The sequence below is a fragment of the Rana temporaria genome, chromosome 4 (assembly GCF_905171775.1).
Source record: "Rana temporaria chromosome 4, aRanTem1.1, whole genome shotgun sequence".
NCBI classification, from domain to species: domain Eukaryota; kingdom Metazoa; phylum Chordata; class Amphibia; order Anura; family Ranidae; genus Rana; species Rana temporaria.
In genome coordinates, this window is record NC_053492.1 from 432,987,853 (window position 1) to 433,005,344 (window position 17,492).

Genomic DNA, 17,492 nt, shown 5'->3' on the forward strand with positions numbered 1-17,492 from the left:
TCTCATGCAGGTTGAATAGGTGCAATCTCCTTGTGATGGTAGATGCGTGCACTTTGACCACAACTGTCACAAGCACTGGCGGCTAGTGGTAAATCTTTTTTGGGGGGGGCGGCAAACAGTACACCCACAGCCACCCCCTCCCTCCATTCGGTCGGGTACGGAGCACTTACCCTATCTATGGCGGGCATCACAGACTGCATCCCCTTCCCCTGCTCTCCTCTGCAGGTATCACAGGGGGCGGGCATCACGGACGGCTTCCCCTGCTCTGCAGATTTTGTCTCCTCTCTCCTCCTCGGCGGCCAATCAGAACACTTCTCCTTTTTGCCAATCGGGAAACGGGTCTCAGAGAGATCGGATGCAGTAGCGCTGAGGGCTGGATGTGTAGTGCCCACAGCGCTGCTCAGTGACAATGCAGCTTCTGCCATCCCTCCACCATACTCTGCATCCTGCCATCCCTCCACAATACTCTGCATGCTGCCATCCCTCCACCATACTCTGCATCCTGCCATCCCTCCAACATACTCTGCCATCCCTCCACCATACTCTGACATCCTGCCATCCCTCCACCATACTCTGCATCCTGCCATGCCTCCTCCATACTCTGCATTCTGCCATCCCTCTGCCATCCTGCCATCCCTCCACCATACTCTGCCATCCCCCCACCATACTCTGCCATCCCTCCACCATACTCAACTATCCATCCCATCAACCCCCAGCCATACTCAATCATACCCGGCCATACTTGGTGATACCCAGCCATACTCAGTGATACCCAGCCATACTCGGTGATACTCAGCCATACCCAGCCATACTCTGTGATACCCAGCTGTACCCGGCCATACTCTGTGATACCCAGCAATACTCGGCCGTACCCAGCCGTACTCAGCCGTACCCAGTCATACCCAACCATACTCAGCAGTACCCAACCAGACTCAGCAGTACCCAGCTGTACTCAGCAGTACCCAGCCTCTGTATGTGGCCAGGCTGTGGAAGTCTCCCACATGTGGTATCATGTAGGCAAATCTATTTTGGGGTGTCATTTTTGCTATGTACATGCTATGTGTTAGAAATATTGTATGAATGGACAACTTTGTGTAACAAAAATGCTTTTTAATTTTCTTTCCACATTTTCCAAAAACTTTTAGAAAAAAATGTTCAAAAGACTTATTATGCCTCATAGATTATACGTTGGGGTGTTTTCTTTCCAAAATGGGGTCATTTTTGGGGCGTTTCCATTGTCCTGGTGCTCCAGGGCCTTCAAAACTCTAATGCCCTGTACACACGATCGGTTCATCCGATGAAAACGGTCTGATAGATTTTTTCATCAGATATCGGATGAAGCTGACTTTCATCAGTTATGCCTACACACCATCAGTTAAAAATCAGTTTGTGTCAGAACGCCGTGACGTAAAACACTACGGCGTGCTGAGAAAAAGGAAGTTCAATGCTTCCGAGCATGCGTCAACTTGATTCTGAGCATGCATGGATTATTAACCGATAGACTTGCCCACAGACGATCGTTTTTTTCTATCGTTTTTTTAACCATCAGATAATTTTAAAACAGGTTCTAAGTTTTTTCACCGATGGGAAAAAAACATGGGGCCCACACGCGATCGGTTCGTCCGATGAAAACGGTCCATTGGACTGTTTTCTTGAGACGAACCGATCGTGTGTTTGCTGCATAAGAAGTAGTCAGGAAATTAGATGTGCAATTTATTCTCCAGAACACCTGAAGATGCTCCCTGCATGTTGGGCCTCTGTATGTGGCCACGCTGTGTAAAAGTCTCGCACATGTGGTAACGCCATACTCAGGAGTAATAGCAGACTGTATTTTGCGTAGGTTACGTTCATGTCGAAAGCATTGAGCCGATGTATCTTAGGGAGTATATGCGACGTGACTCTGAGCATGCATGCGCCGTTCGTTCGTGAAAACATTTACATGGGGTCACGGCTAATTTGTATACAACACGCCCACTACCTTACACATTTAAATTAGGCAGGCTTGCGCCTGCCTATTTACACTACGCCAGCGCAACGTACGGTGCTAGATCTTGCAGAATACCGTTCTGGGCTCCCTGATTTACGCTGGCGTAGCGCATATGAGTTGCACTACGCCGGCCAAAAGGTACGCCGAGCTACGTGAATCTAGCTCATTGAGTTTTTTTCAAAATTTCAAAAAGTTCATAGCGCAAAAAATAAAAACCGCAGAGGTGATCATTCAAATACCACCATAAGAAAGCTCTATTTGTAGGAAGAAAAGGACATCAATTTTGTTTGGGTACAATATCACGCAATTGTCAGTTAAAGCGATGCAGGGCCGTATTGCAAAAAATGGCCTGGTCATTGGGCAGCCAAATCTTCCCGGGGCTGAAGCCGTTAAACATAAGTTACTATGCATGATATTATACTTGTTGTGCAACTGGTTTTACTTTACCTCAATTTATCACTTTGTATATAATACTTTTATTACACTATGACCTTTATAAGTGTATGTACCTTGACTAAATTGATGCACAATAAAAAAAAAAAATCTGATTTAAAAAAAAACAAGATAAAAAACCTTCTGTGTATAGTAGCCCCCCTCAACTTACCTGAGCCCCATCTATATCCAGCGATGTGCACGAATGCCTTGGCCGTCCTAATTGGCTGAGACACAGCAGCGGCGCCATTGGCTCCTGCTGCTGTCAATCAAAGTCGGTTAGCCGATCAGTAGAGTGAGGAGTAAGGGCCAAGCAGTGGCTTTGTGTCTGAATGGACACATGGAGCTGTGGCTTGGCTCGGCTGCCCCCATAGCAAGCTGCTTGCTGTAGGGGCACTCGACAGGAGGGAGGGGCCAGGAGCTCAGGCGATAGACACGAAAAGTGGAGGATCAGGACTGCTTTGTGCAAAACCACTGCACATAGAAAGTAAGTATGACATGTTTGTTATTTTTAAAGAAAGATAAACAAGATTTTAGTATCACTTTAAGGTAACAGGGACAACAAAAATTAAGAAAATGAAGGTAAATAAGTATGTTTCACAATGGACAGATAATCGGGACATATTTATGGTACTTTTCCCCTTCATTTCAAGTACAGACTTCAAAAGTAGTTGAGCAAAATAGCATGCCATAAAAAAGATAATTTAATTTGCAGAAATGAAGCAATCTCCTTTTATTAACGATGGTAGTCTCAGAATATGAATGATTCTTTTTTTTTTTTTTTTTACCCTCATGTGGCGGAATAGAGGGAAGAATAGAAAGCCGAACCTTTATCGATAATTAGTTGTACAAATAATTGCTTGGAAGCCGAAGACGATCTGTTATTTTTTTCTCTTTGCACGCGCTCCGAGCCGTGTAGCTGTCATCCTTAGCTGTCTTCCATCCCGCGACAAGACCATTGACAACATGTTATATTCTACATTGATTTTACAGTTAAGAACTTGATGGTGATATATAGGGATTTTAAGAATTCAGCTGAGAGGCTGACTTTTGCCTTTTATCATTCCATTAAAATTTTATAACCATCTTTTTCATGTCATCTCACCCATGAATTCTTACTTTAGAAAGTGATAGCTACCGCGGTGAACATAAGTTTTCTCTTGTTCAAAGCTTCTCATTGTATTAGCCAACTAGGTCAGTTACAGGCGCTCCTCGTGTTTTACATAATTGTGTTGACCCGCACAGGCAACTCTTTATGTAAAGCGTGTGGAGGGTGGGGGTTCGCTTGCTACTTAAGAACGCAGGGAATTAAACTGGTGCTTACTGCTAAGTTTTAAACTGGCCATAGATGTGAGATCGTTGTTTAGACTGGTTGTGAAATAAATAAACATGCCTACTTATACTGGCTTTACAAAGCCAGTATACGTAGGCATTTACGAAGAAAGCAAGCAACCCTCCAGGTCAGTCCACCCATCTACCACTGCTGGCACACTAATTGGGGCTGGCTCGCTCTCAAAGAAATTTGTCGGACACACATCTAAAAATCACCTTTATTGTAGAGTCTTCAATAAAATCGCAGTGTCTGCCAACCCTCTCCTCCAATCCCTACACTGGCTCCCAATTACCCAGCAAATTATTATTATTATTATACATCAAACTCAATCTATCCAAAACTGAACTTATAATTTTTCCTCCCCCACGTGCCTCTTCCCCTGATCTCTCTGTCAAAATTGATGGCACAACCATAAGCCCATCCCCACATGCCAAGGTCCTAGGAGTAGTCCTGGACTCTGAACACTCCTTCAAGTCCCACGTCCAATCACTGTCCAAATCTTGCCGCCTCAACCTCTGCAACATCTCCAAAATACGCCCCTTTCTAACCAATGACACAACAAAACTCCTAATTCACTCCCTGGTCATCTCTCGACTCGATTACTGTAACTCCCTCCTCATTGGCTTACCTCGGCATACCCTATCCCCCCTTCAGTCCATCATGAATGCTGCTGCCAGACTCATCCACCTTACCAACCGCTCTGTCTCTGCTGCTCCTCTCTGTCAATCCCTCCACTGGCTTCCACTCGCCCAACAAATTAAATTCAAAATACTAACAACTACCTAAAAAGCCATCCACAACTCTGCCCCCAGCTACATCACTGACCTAGCCTCTAAATACCAACCTAATCGTTCTCTTTGTTCTTCTCAAGACCTCCTGCTCTCTAGCTCTCTCATCACCTCCTCCCATACTCGTCTCCAGGACTTTTCCAGAGCCTCTCCAAGCCTATGGAACTCCTTACCCCAATTTGTCCATCTATCTCCTTCTCTATTAGCTTTTAAAGGATCCCTGAAAACCCTCCTCTTCAGAGAAGCCTATCCTACCCACACCTAACAACTGTATTTTCACTTTGTCCATCTGATCATCCTCCCACAGCTACTACCCTTTGTTCCATTTAACCCTTAATAATACATGATTTATATAGCGCCAACAGTTTACGCAGCACTTTACAAAGTAGAGGGGGGACAGCACAATTACAGTACAGTTCAATACAGAAGGTACAGGAGGGCCCTGATCGTACAGCTTACATTCTAAAGGGAGGGGATGGTGGTACAGAAGGTAATAGCAATTAAATAAAAAATAAAATAAAATTCAAAATACTAACCACAACATACAAAGCCATTCACAACTCTGCCCCGAGCTACATCACCAATCTTGTCTCCAAATATCACCCAAACCTTCCTCTCCGCTCTTCTCAAGACCTTCTACTCTCAAACTCTCTCGTCTCCTCCTCCCATGCTCGTCTCCAGGAATTCTCCAGATCCTTTCCCATCCTCTGGAACTCGCTACCTCAGCCTGTCTGGCTATCCCCTACTCTTGCTACCTTCAGGCATTCCCTGAAAACGTATCTCTTCAGGGAAGCCTATCACGTCTCCAACTAATCTTTTACCACTTCCATCAGCTCATTCCCAACAGTTACAACCTTTTGTACCACCTGCCCCACCCTATTAGATTGTAAGCTTTTCTGAGCAGGGCCCTCTTAATCCTCTTGTATTTTTTTGTATTATAACTGTATTGTCTCCCTTTTATAGCGTAAAGCGCTACGTAAACTGTTGGCGCTATATAAATCCTGAATAATAATAATAATAATATATGTTCATACTTATGAAGTGGGCAGGAAGGGGAGCAGTCAGCTCGACATTTAATATAATTAGTAAAAAAAAAAAAAAAACAGTTAAAACTGTGCAAACCTGAAAAATAAAATGAATCAGTTTATTATCCTTTTATGTCCAGATACCAAAAAGAAACAAAGAAAAACTTGGACTGAATCTTGTTTCTAGTTCTAGTTTTTGTTAACACACAAAAAGGAAAGTTTTTTTTTTTATTACTGCTTAATACAGTGACTGTGCTCCACTGATCCCCTTGTATTACTATGGTTTCATTGGTCAGTTTAATCCCAGTCAAATGATTGTAATTGATTTAGTCTCAGAAGTCATTTACTAAGGTCGCTGATTGCACTGTCCAGTAAATAGCCTCTATAGCAGCACCCACCCCAGATTGCCCAATATGTACCCAAAATTTCACAATCATCTTCAGCAGTTCTATTAGGTACAGGTGTATTGTCTTCCTTTTATATTTTAAAGTGCTGCGCAAACTGTTGGCACTGTATAAATCCTGTATAATAATAATAATCACTGCAAATACAGTAGGGGAATACACCATACATCACTAACGCGTTTTGTGTTAATTCAGTGCTTAATCCTAGTTGACCAGTCAGCTATGATTACGTGCTAAATTAGCTCAAAACTCATTAGCTGTTGTATGCTGTATTCCTATACTTTATTTGTAGTGATGTGAATTTATTTGAGACTACAATAGGGGAAGTTTACACCACATGCAGTCCAGTGTGTTTTTTTCTGCATCAAAAACACATGGAAAGTAGGTTACAGTATATGTTTTCCAATGGCATAATTCACAAAAGTACAGTGAGTTCCAGGGCGTTCCATTTCCAGAAAAAAAAGGAGAAAATGCTGCATTTTTTTCTGCACTGGACTGTACTGGAACACAGTAAAATGCACTGGAATGCAATTAAAAACACACTGGACCCCAGTAAAGTGGGGAAAAAAATACATTTATAGAGGCAGCTGGACATGCAGCGGTCCATCCATTCTGGTTTAATAAACGGTCTAGGGGGGCCTTTTTTTTGTAAATGTATTGCTGGTAGAACTTGGGAGGAGTTTTTGGAGTGATGCAGGATGCTCCAAATTGAAACAAGTTGCTAGCCGAGAAAACTTCTATCTTACTAGTAGTAATAGTAATCACTTAAGAAGTAGTAGCAAACTAGAGTAGTCTATATGCGCACAGCTGGAGACCATGAAACAAAGTGTAGAGCAAGTAATAGGAGAGTGAAGCAGTCTACGTTTCATAGCTGGGGGATGTGAAAACTTCCATACAAGTGAAGATGCTCACGGGGTCCTAGAACTTACACAATTCATGAATGCAGCCCCTAAAAAGCAGTCCAGGGTCCAGCCCAGGAGTGCTCCAGGGCAAGCGCCCCCTGGATTTTACAGATCCATTCCCACTCAAGGGAAGACAATCTCCTCAGGTTGAAAATATATTTATTTGTAGTGTAACAGACAATACAAAAAAACAACATCCAGAGTTACAAACTAGTGACAATCACAAGTGAACATGTGTAATGAGTCAGCCCAATGGCTATTGCCCACAGCTTAACTCCTATCGTTATACAGTAAATAACATCGATGACTGTCACTTGAAGTAAAGAACGATTCCGGCCAGGGGAGCCCCGTTGTTCACAATAAGATTGTTTACAAAAAAAAATTGAGAATGTAAAAAGGAAAGAAAGAAGGGGGGAGTGACCCGAAGATGGGCGGGAGTTGAAAAGAAAGGGAAAAAGGAAGGGAAAAAAAACCAGGAGAGGGATGAAAGAAAGATAGTCGAAGGAGAGCGTAAGAGCTGCTGTGGAGACATTCGTAGAAAGGAGTTACCAAAGCACAGCGAGGGGGGGACAACCGTAGGTACATGCCCTGCCCATCCCTCTGTCAGGTTTGTATGTTAGGGTGATCGTGCACACCTCCGCATGGCTTGCATAGACCCTACTAAATATTCAGGCCAGGTATTTGAATACTCCCGCCCTAATCTCCAGAAGTCTTCAGTTGCACCTGGTGTCTTTCGGCAGAGCAATAAACCTGTCAGATAAAAATATTAAAGGGGAGTTCCAGTTTTTTTTAATGTTTATTAAAAGTCAGCAGCTACAAAAAGTGTAGCTGCTGGCTGGCTTTTAATAAACAGACACTCACCTGCTCCACGGTCCAGCGACGCGGCGGCCGGAGCTCCGCTCCTCTCCCCCCCACTCTCCGGCCGGCGTCTTCATTCTTAGTGTGGGCACCCGGCCGTGACAGCTTTCAGCTTCACGGTCGGGCACTCACTGCGCATGCGCGAGAGGCGCTGCGCACTGTAATTGGTCAGACGATCGCCTGGGACCTGTCACGTGTCCCAGGCGATCGCATACAGGAAGGGGCCGCTGTAGGCGATATGACATATTGCCTAAGCGGTCCCTGGGTAGAAGGAGGAAGTCCCAATCCTCCTGAAGTGGTTTAAGCGGAAATTCCACTTTTGGGTGGAACTCTGCTTTAAAGATAAACCCAGGAGGTGTCATGGACCTCGCTGGACTTAACTCATAGTGTGCATTTATTCTTTACAATGGAGCTGAATTCCTGGAATTCAGCTTTAAATATTTGTCCAAGTAGCCAGAAATTATTTACATTCTAGTTGTACAAAGGTACAATTGTCTTTTTGTCTTTTAGGCTGATCTCGTTAAATTGTATATCTAAAAAAAAAACATTCATATGACTAAAAATGTTAAAAAACGACTATAGCTTATCTTGAAATAACTTAGAAACGAGGGTTCAGCAGATTAGACTTTTTCACTTTAAGAGGCCACATGACCTAAATATAAAGTTCATACATCAGTAGTCAGGGGTTAAGCAATCGGCACCGGCAGTCATTTTGCTGGTCTCCAAGGAAGGTCATCCGCTGTCCAAAAGTCACGGGGAAACCTTTGCTTCCAGCGCACAGACCATTCCGTATTATATGTGTGCAATATATATAATAAACATTCTCAAATTCCCCATCTGACATATTTTGTTACATTCTAAACCCCCTGACATTTGAAGCTTAAAAAAACTCAGGCCATTTTAAACAATTACCAAATGCAACTATATCTTCTTTTTTTAAGATATACAATAAAATCTACAGCTCTGAGACACACAAAAAAAAAGAAAAAAAAAAAAGAAAAAAAATCATAAATGTCAAAACTCGCTCTGGGCAACAGATAGGGCTGTGGTGTTTCCCCTGATCTGCCGTAGCAATTTCTTACTTATCAGGATGTGCTTTATAACAATGGCAAATGTTCCAAAATTACAGCTGTTACACTGATCAGTGATCGAGCTAGACTGCTGTTATTGCACCATGTTCTCCTCTTGTACCTAGAGAGCAGTAAAGCTTCGATATAATAAAAGGCACCTGCATTTTAAATGAAATTTCAATTGAAAAACTTAACAGCCCTTCAAATTGCAGAATTTAACGCAGCCCAGTAAAGCTTAAATAACACTTTCCCTCTGCACGTTGAAGCTTTTTTTCTTTTCTTTTTTTTTCTTTCCATTCAAGGTGACTTGATTGTGTCGCGTGGTGAAATTATTTACAATTAAGGAAGCTCTCTGGGGGGCTCTGGAGCGCGTGCCGTTGCGCGGCGCCTATACGGGCATATGGCGGCTGGCTTTCAGTATGCGCTCGAGCTCTTGAACCTTTATGGTAATTGAATCTGTTAGATTGCTGAGTAGAGGAGGCATTAAAACCTGTTAACCCAAAGGTCAGGTGTGTGCGTTGTTTATTTATCAGGGGGCGAGAGAGCGCGATCGGCAGCTTCTGTCACAGTCACCATAAAAAATCACCTACAATATTAACAGGGAGTAGATAAATTGCAAAACATGGGTGAGAATTACAAATAGCGATGCTGAGCTGGAGGAAAATGAATGTACTGTATTGTGTTTAGAAACAACATACGGTGTATAGTAAAGAGTTTTTTTTTTATTATTATTTCTGGAAGTTTGTTATGGCAAAATTAAAATCTGTTATTTAGCACATTAATATATTATTAGAGACAGTGGAGGGCTAGACTGGTGGGTAGGAGGGCATTTCCCTCTTGGACCAGCAGCAATAAAATATGTTGAACTGGCCCAGAGTGGTCCCCATCCACACCTTGATTAGGACCCGCAGTCAGCGACAGCTCCTGGGTATTAAAGGTACTGTATAGGTTTGTTAGCTTATATAACAATATGCAATATAATAAAAGTTGGATTTTGAGTTTAATACCTCTCTAAGTAATTTTTTGCTTGTATTTCCATATATGGACTATGGACTGTTTTCATCAGACAAACCGATCGTGTGTGGGCCCCATCGATATGTTTTCCATCTGTGAAAAAATTAGAACGTTTTAAATTTTTCCTATGGATAAAAAAACGATCGTCTGTGTGGAAGTCCATCGGTCAAAAATCCACGCATGCTCAAAATCAAATCGACTCATGCTCGGAAGCATTGAACTTCATTTTTTTCAGCACGTCGTGGTGTTTTACGTCACCACGTTTGGACACGGTCGGATTTTTGACTGATGGTGTGTAGACAAGACTGATGAAAGTCAGCTTCATCGGATATCCGACAAAAAAATCCATCAGATTAAATTCCATCAGATATCCGATCATGTGTACGAGGCTTTAGTGTTGTTGTTTTAATGACCTTTTTCTGTAAATATTGTTGTTGTACCATTTTTTTTTTTTTTAATAAAATAATATTTAAAAACATTAAAGCTGATTGTCTAAATCAGCGGTCTCCTGACTGCAGCCTGTGGGCCAAATGCGGCCCATTGCTTGCCTTTCTACAGCCTTCAGGGGGAACCATTCCTCCCACTGACACCAACAATGGCCACTATTTCTCCCTGTGACATCGACATGTCATTGTTAGAGGCATTGTTTAGTCCCCTCAACCACAGTCCACCTCCCTAATGTCTAAAGGACAATAAACTGGCCCTTGGTTTTTGCTATTGTTTGTGTGTAGAGCAGCCCTTCAACCCTTGAAATTACTTAGGGTTATTTCTGTTGTTCCATTTATACAACAGAGTAGTGGTTGTGCCTCACTGCATTGTATGTTTGCATGTCCTTTTTGTGTTGCATCCTGTACACTCTTTGTACTGTAGATTTTACTACTAATTTGTTTTTCAAATAAAAATATAATTTGCTTAGACCTATGGTTTTGATATATAAAGTAGTATTGTCCTTCTAAGTCCCACTAATGCCCCGTACACACGATCGCAAATTCCGCCAGCAAAAGTCCAATGTGAGCTTTTGAATAGAAATTCCAAACGTGTTTATGCTCCATTGGACTTTTGCTATCCGAATGTTCTGTCAGCAAAAGATTGAGAGATGGTTCTCAAATTTTCAGATGGAAAAAAAATCCTATCAGAAAAGCCAATCACTTGTAGGAATTCCGCGCAAAATTCTGACGCATGCTCTGAAACAATTCGACTTACCGTAATTGAACTTCATTTTCTTGGCTCGTCGTAGTGTTGTACGTCACTGCGTTCTTGACGGATGAAAGTCTAGAGAACTTTTGTGTGACTGTGTGTATGCAAGCCAAGTTTGAGCGGAATTCCGTTGGAATAACCATCCAAGGTTTTTTCCGACGTAAAATCTATCGTGTGTACGGGGCATTAGAGGAACACTCTCCCTTTTGCAACTTGAAATAACTTTGCAGTCTCAAGGAGCTCCTGCTATAAATGTCTATAACTACAACTCATGATACATTAGTGTAATGGTCACTGGGGAAAAATGCTCCTTACACTTGTGGTCAATGCAGAGAATTATACCCTTACATATATCCAAAAAGATCAAGGGTGTCAGTGGGAATTTATCTGAAAGGCAGAAATTGCTCATTGCTCAAGAAATCCCTAGCAACCTCTGGAGGAACCCTAATTGAGAAACCCTGGTGTAGGGTTAACTGTGGAGCTAAAGTGATTCTAAAGGCAAAACTTTTTGTACTTTAGTGCATTCCTTGCAGTAATGTAAAAAAAAACTCCCTACCATCTCCTCTACCCTCCCATCTCTAAACACTTTCCTGTATTCTCTCTGCCCCATCCTGGCTGCAACAGCACTCCTCCCACTTCCTGGTCTCACAGGAGACACTGAAAGCCTCAGGAGTGATTGGCTCCTGCTGTTATCAGTCAAACTTTGTGGGGAGGGAGCAGGGGTGTGGCTTACCTGCCCTGTGTGTGTCTATGGACACACAGAGCCCAACTTGAAAGCGTGCCAACACAGGTGCTGTCACGGCTTGCTGAGGAGGCACCCAGATGGGGGAGGAGCAGACAGCGCCAATGGGGGATTGCCAAAGATGAGGTAAGGGACCAGTATGTGCAATGTTGTTGCACAGAACAGGTAAGTATAACATCTTTTTTATTTTAACGCAAAAAAAAATATTTCATATTACTTTAACTGACCTGAATGATGATTCTAGCAGCTTTTTTTTATTCTTTGAAAAAAATTGAGAGTTTTCTTGGCTTTGTGTTTGGAATCATTGTCTTGCTGAAATGTCCACCCTCATTTCATCTTCATCATCCTGGTAGATGGCGGCACATTTTTATCAAGAATGTCTTGGTACATTTTTCCATTCATCCCTCCTTCAATGATATGAAGTTTGCCAGTACTGTATGCTGAAAAACAACCCCATACCATGATGTTCCCATCTCCAGACTTCACTGGGGGTGTTTTTCAGGTCATGTGCACTGCCATTTGACCTCCAAACATGGTGTGTATTATGGCATCCAAAGAGTTAAATTTTGGTCTCAGCTGACCAGACTATATTCTCCCCATATTTCACAGGCTTGTCTAAATGTTGTGCAGCAAACTTTAAATGAGCTTCAAAATGCTTTTTCCTCAGCAATGGAGTCTTGCGTGGTGAGCGTGCATACAGGTCATGGCTGTTAAGTGCATTACGTATCGTTTTCTTTTAAACAATTGTACCTGCTAATTCCAGGTCTTTCTCAAGCTCTCCACAAGTGGCCCTTGGCTCTTGGACAACTCTTCTTATAAATTCTTTTCACCCTTCTGTCAGAAATTTTGCGAGGAGCACCTGATCATTGCCGGTTTATGGTGAAATTATGTTATTTTCACTTCCGGATAATGTCCCCAACAGTGCTCATGGGAACATTCAGAAGTTTGGAAATCCTTCTGTAACCAATGCCATCAGTATGTTTTGCAACAAAAAGGTTGCAAAGGTCTTGAGAGAGCTTTTTGCTTTTACCAAGCATAAGATGTTTCTTGTGTGACACCTTGGTAATGAGACACCTTTTTATAGCCCATCAGTTGAGACTGAACCAGCTGATATTAATTTGCACAGACGAGGGTCAGGATTGCTTTCTAAGTATTGATAGATTTCAGCTGGTGTCTTGACTTTCCATGCCTTTTTTAACCTCCATATATTCATGTGTTCAATACTTTTCCCCTGCACCATTTTATTTTATTACACATAACTTAACTTCTTAACTTATTTGTTTTAGTTCCTTTGTATGTATGGATTGCATGGGTTGTTATTGACATGTGGGGAAAATGTCAATAGCACCTTTATCATTTTTGATTTGTTTGATCACACCTTGCACAGTTGACTTATTTGATTCCGATCACTTCAGTATTATATGGTGGGGTGTATACTCACCTTTTAAAATACTTTTCTGTTCTTATAAAGACTCCTTTTATAGGGTCTTTGTTAGGCGCTACATTTTTTACATCCATTTTTCACGAAGCATCCACTTTGTTATGTTGGCAGCCTATTTCACGTTCACATTATAGTTTGCGCAGTTTTATACACACAATTTTAATAGCACCTTTATAAATATATTTATCTAGAAAAATAGTGGTGTGTTTAATACTTATTTTACACACTGTTTAACCATTTATGTAGCTATACATTCAAAACGGAAAGGTAAATTTAAAGCTCCACTTTGGGTTGCTATTAAAATGTCCAATGCCATGGGCTCGGCCTGGCCTGCATGATGCTCCAATAATTTGGGCAGGCACTCACCTACAATGCAGGCCTTGTATGGTAAGTCTTGATATCAGAAAGCTAGCACTGGTTGGGCTGAGAAGTGAAATGGCTTTGGGTGACTTAAATCTCCAAAGAGGAAGAAGCCTGCTGGAGTGAGGTATAAGGTAAGCATTTGTACTTATTCCTTTCCCCACCTTGCCAAGCATCTGACCAGTGCAGTGGGGAGGGGGACTCCACTACATGATCTTAACAGCAGCCTTGTGTGGGTCTTTACTCACAGACTAATAAAAGTAAATTACAAAATGGCTCAAAAGCAATGTATATATATATGTTTTTTTCTGTTTTTGTTGAAAGAGCCGTGTTAGCAGCTATTGTCCACTTATATCTGGCAGCGCAGGGTATCCACTTTTTCTTATTTTTATATATATATATATATATATATATATATATATATATATATATATATATATATATATATATATATATAAACGGGTAAATTTATAAATTTTGCCTCATATTATTTGGCGGACATTGGTAGAATTTCACACTTGAATTTCTTTTTACAAAAATGTACCTGGTTTGAGGTGTTGAGTCGTTGCATTTTTACTAAATGGGGGTGGTGACAACAATGGACTATGCCTGCAGAATATGTCCTGAAACAGCCACTTGTAGTCTCCATCAAAAGTTTTTTTTAGCAAATTGCCAACGCAGGAAGACAACTGAGACAAGGACAGCTTGTTACCATAACATAAGACTGGACAGAGACCTTCATGGCAGTATTGTGGAGTATTATTTAATGAAAGCTGCAGATTAAAAATCATTGCAGATTAGTAAGATGTAAAAGCTTATTATTGGGGAGTATTTGATTTTACACGTACTTTAACCTATATTACCAATTGATTTGTCTTTTACAGAACCAGGACCTATGAATCCGCCAGTTCTCTCCCATTTAGAATCAAGATCTATAACAGTCACATGGCCGGCCCCATCAGAACTCAATGGAATTATTACCCATTATAACATTTACCAAAATGGAAGCCTGCAGGCAGTCGTCCCTGGAAACCGCTCACGGCACATAATTCAAAATGTAACCCCGTTCACAGCTTATCGCTATCAGCTGGAAGCATGCACCTCTGCTGGGTGTTCAATGTCCCAGGAGTCACTGGGGGTGATGACTCCACCAGATGCACCAAGTGAAATTCCACCACTCAATCTCCATTCTGATACGCCTACCTCTGTAATGATCCGCTGGAGGCCTCCTCTTCATCCCAACGGTTTAGTTGAAAATGTTAGGATTGAAAGAAGATTAAAGGGTACAGATCATGTATATACCCTGGTAACAGTACCTGGACATCACACAATGCTCTACCAGGATACAACTAAGGGCATTAGCCCATGGAAAACCTATGAATATAGGGTTATCATGACCACGTTTAATGGGGGAAGCAACAGCAGTGAATGGGCAGAAGTCACAACGAGACCTGCACGCCCTGTGGGTGTGCAACCACCAGAAGTAACTGTGTTGGGTCCATATATTGCAAAGGTATGTTTAAATCTACGTATTTGAGAATATGTCAACTTCTCTTTTAATTGTTAGTGATCCCATTGCTAGAAACCACAGTCATTTACACTATAAGGCCAAAGTTCATGAACATCAGACCTACACAGTTACACAATATGGCCAAGTATATATGCACCCCCACCAAGATTTTGCGTTTGGGTGTTTCCAATAAAGAGAACTGTTATAGCATACAAAATCATTTTAGACAGTTTTGTGTTTCCAACCTTAAAGAAAATATGTTCCACCATAAAGACATGGTTTGGTGTGGAGGAACTTGAGTGACCTGCTCAGAGACCTGACCTCAACCCTACTGAACATCTTTAGAATGAATTGGATAACTAGTCGCAAGCCAGATCTTCTGGTCCAATTTCAGTACCTGTCCTGAGCTACAAATAGGGGATCTAGCTCCATATAAATAGCCATGGGTTTGGAATGGGATGTTCAACAAGCTCATATACTGTATGTTTGATGGTCAGGTGTCCACAAACCTTTGTTAATGTAGTGTATGCCAACATATTTTGCAGCTTTTTACAGAAAAGAAACCTAAAATTGGGTTGTCTCTATGACCCTCGTTGGGACACATATGCACATTGCCAATGGATAAGATGTTTAAAAGGCAATATTTTTGTTTCCTAAATCACTGCACTGTTAAAGAGACCCTGCCAATGAAGAAGAAAAAAAAAAAAAAAAAAGAATAAGTTGTTGCAGATATAAAGTGCAGGCATCAGCAGCAATTTGAAAACCTTGCCCTTATGGCCAAATCCTAGGCTTTGCTGACAGGCAAAGCTCAACAGTTCCTGATGCCACTGAAGCTTGCCCACCCTCTGCTAATTGCTGCACATTCTTAGTGACAATGGTGAGTTTTGAAAGGTTGGCGACTACTGCTGTATGTAAAGCTAAGAAAAAAGTTTTCTCTGGAGTCGAGCTTTAATTTAGAAGATGTATTTTCTATAGAAGAAAGCATTGCCCATCCACAGAACTAAACATAATGTTGGTTCGTAAGGCTACCTAAGAAGTTTCCAATTATTTGTAGAAATCATCAGGGATGAAGCTCAGGAGGGCTGCATAACTACTATTGTTTTGGCTCACAGACAAACTTAATTCAAGGGAAATTAGTGTATCCAAACAAGAGGGATTTTTGTAGCTTTCAAGCCTCTTTTGTGTAAATACATACATGCTTCCATGGATATAGCCTTGTACATATGCCAAAATCACTGCTACAGTGATCTGATCAGTGGCTCATAAAGCATTTCACATTTGCAAGAGTGCTGTGAGAGGTTCGACTTCTGAAGGTTCTTTCAACTACTGTATGTGCGTATTTATAAAAAGCCACACTGAATATTTTTATATCGCAATTTTAAGCAATTTATAATAATAAATCTGCCAAACAAATCCCCAAAAATCTGCAAAACAGAATAATAATGTTTTAAAATAATTGCAATAGTAATAGGAACGATTTAAATTTAATTTTTTTTTAAATAAATGTAAGGTTAACGATAAGGACATCATACATGAGGCTGTGTGCACCATAATGGTTTTGGGGGGGGGGGGGGCAATCAAGATAATTGGGGCAGAAACAAGCTTTAAAGATGCATTGCTGAGGGATTGACCATTTCATTATGGGGTGGGGTGGGGAGGGCTGACCAGTTTTTCTCATAGTCTAAATGTTGGAATGCTTTGAGACCCTGGTGCCTAACCTGCAACCTAGGGGCCACATGGAGCCCTTTGGCACTTCTCGTGTGTCTCTTTGGGCCCTTGCAGATACTAATCTGTGTTTTTCTATTGCCCAATTATAGTAGTGATTTCTAACACACTTATGTAATATGTCTTCAGTCTTCGACTGTCTCCTGAAGCATATCCTCAGACTCCAACAACGTCTAAAACAAGTCCACAGTCTCTGAAAGTCTCTGTAAGTTTACCTTTACACAAAATCTGTAAAGGTGACCTAACACCGGACTCCCTCCCCACACCACGCCAGACCTGCTGTACCTGCCTCCATTGACCGTGTGATGGTGCTGACCAATCAGAATACATCTAGTCCATACTGGCAGCGTCTACAGATAGAACAGAAAGCAGCAGGGATTTCAAATCCCTGGACCATTGGAGAGGCTTTAGGGAAACTTGCTTTCTAATAATCGTGGCAGGTAAGTACAGCGGGGACCAAGGGGATGGGGAGGTCACCTTTACAGATTCCAAATTTGAGGCCCCCAATATTAAGAAAGTTGAACACCACTGCTTTAGGGGCTCCAGATATTTTTTTAAAAGGCTTTACTTAACTGAAAAAAAATCCCCTGCTCCTTACCAGCCAGCCTGCAACAACCTGAAGGTAATTGTTACTTGAATCATTTGCCCTTATTCAAGATGGCTACGGCTAGGAAGGGATTTCTCAACAAAATAAAGCATGGACA

At 41.6% G+C, this 17,492-nt stretch overlaps 1 protein-coding gene across 1 annotated transcript in view; it reads left to right on the forward strand.

Annotated features, from left to right (window-relative positions):
- The window catches only part of USH2A (usherin), a 1,018,338-nt gene that overhangs the window by 607,451 nt on the left and 393,395 nt on the right, over positions 1 to 17,492 (forward strand). The window contains exon 41 of the mRNA XM_040347840.1: positions 14,438 to 15,066. Coding sequence (XP_040203774.1) covers positions 14,438 to 15,066 — 629 coding nt within the window. The remainder of the gene's footprint in view (positions 1 to 14,437; positions 15,067 to 17,492) is intronic.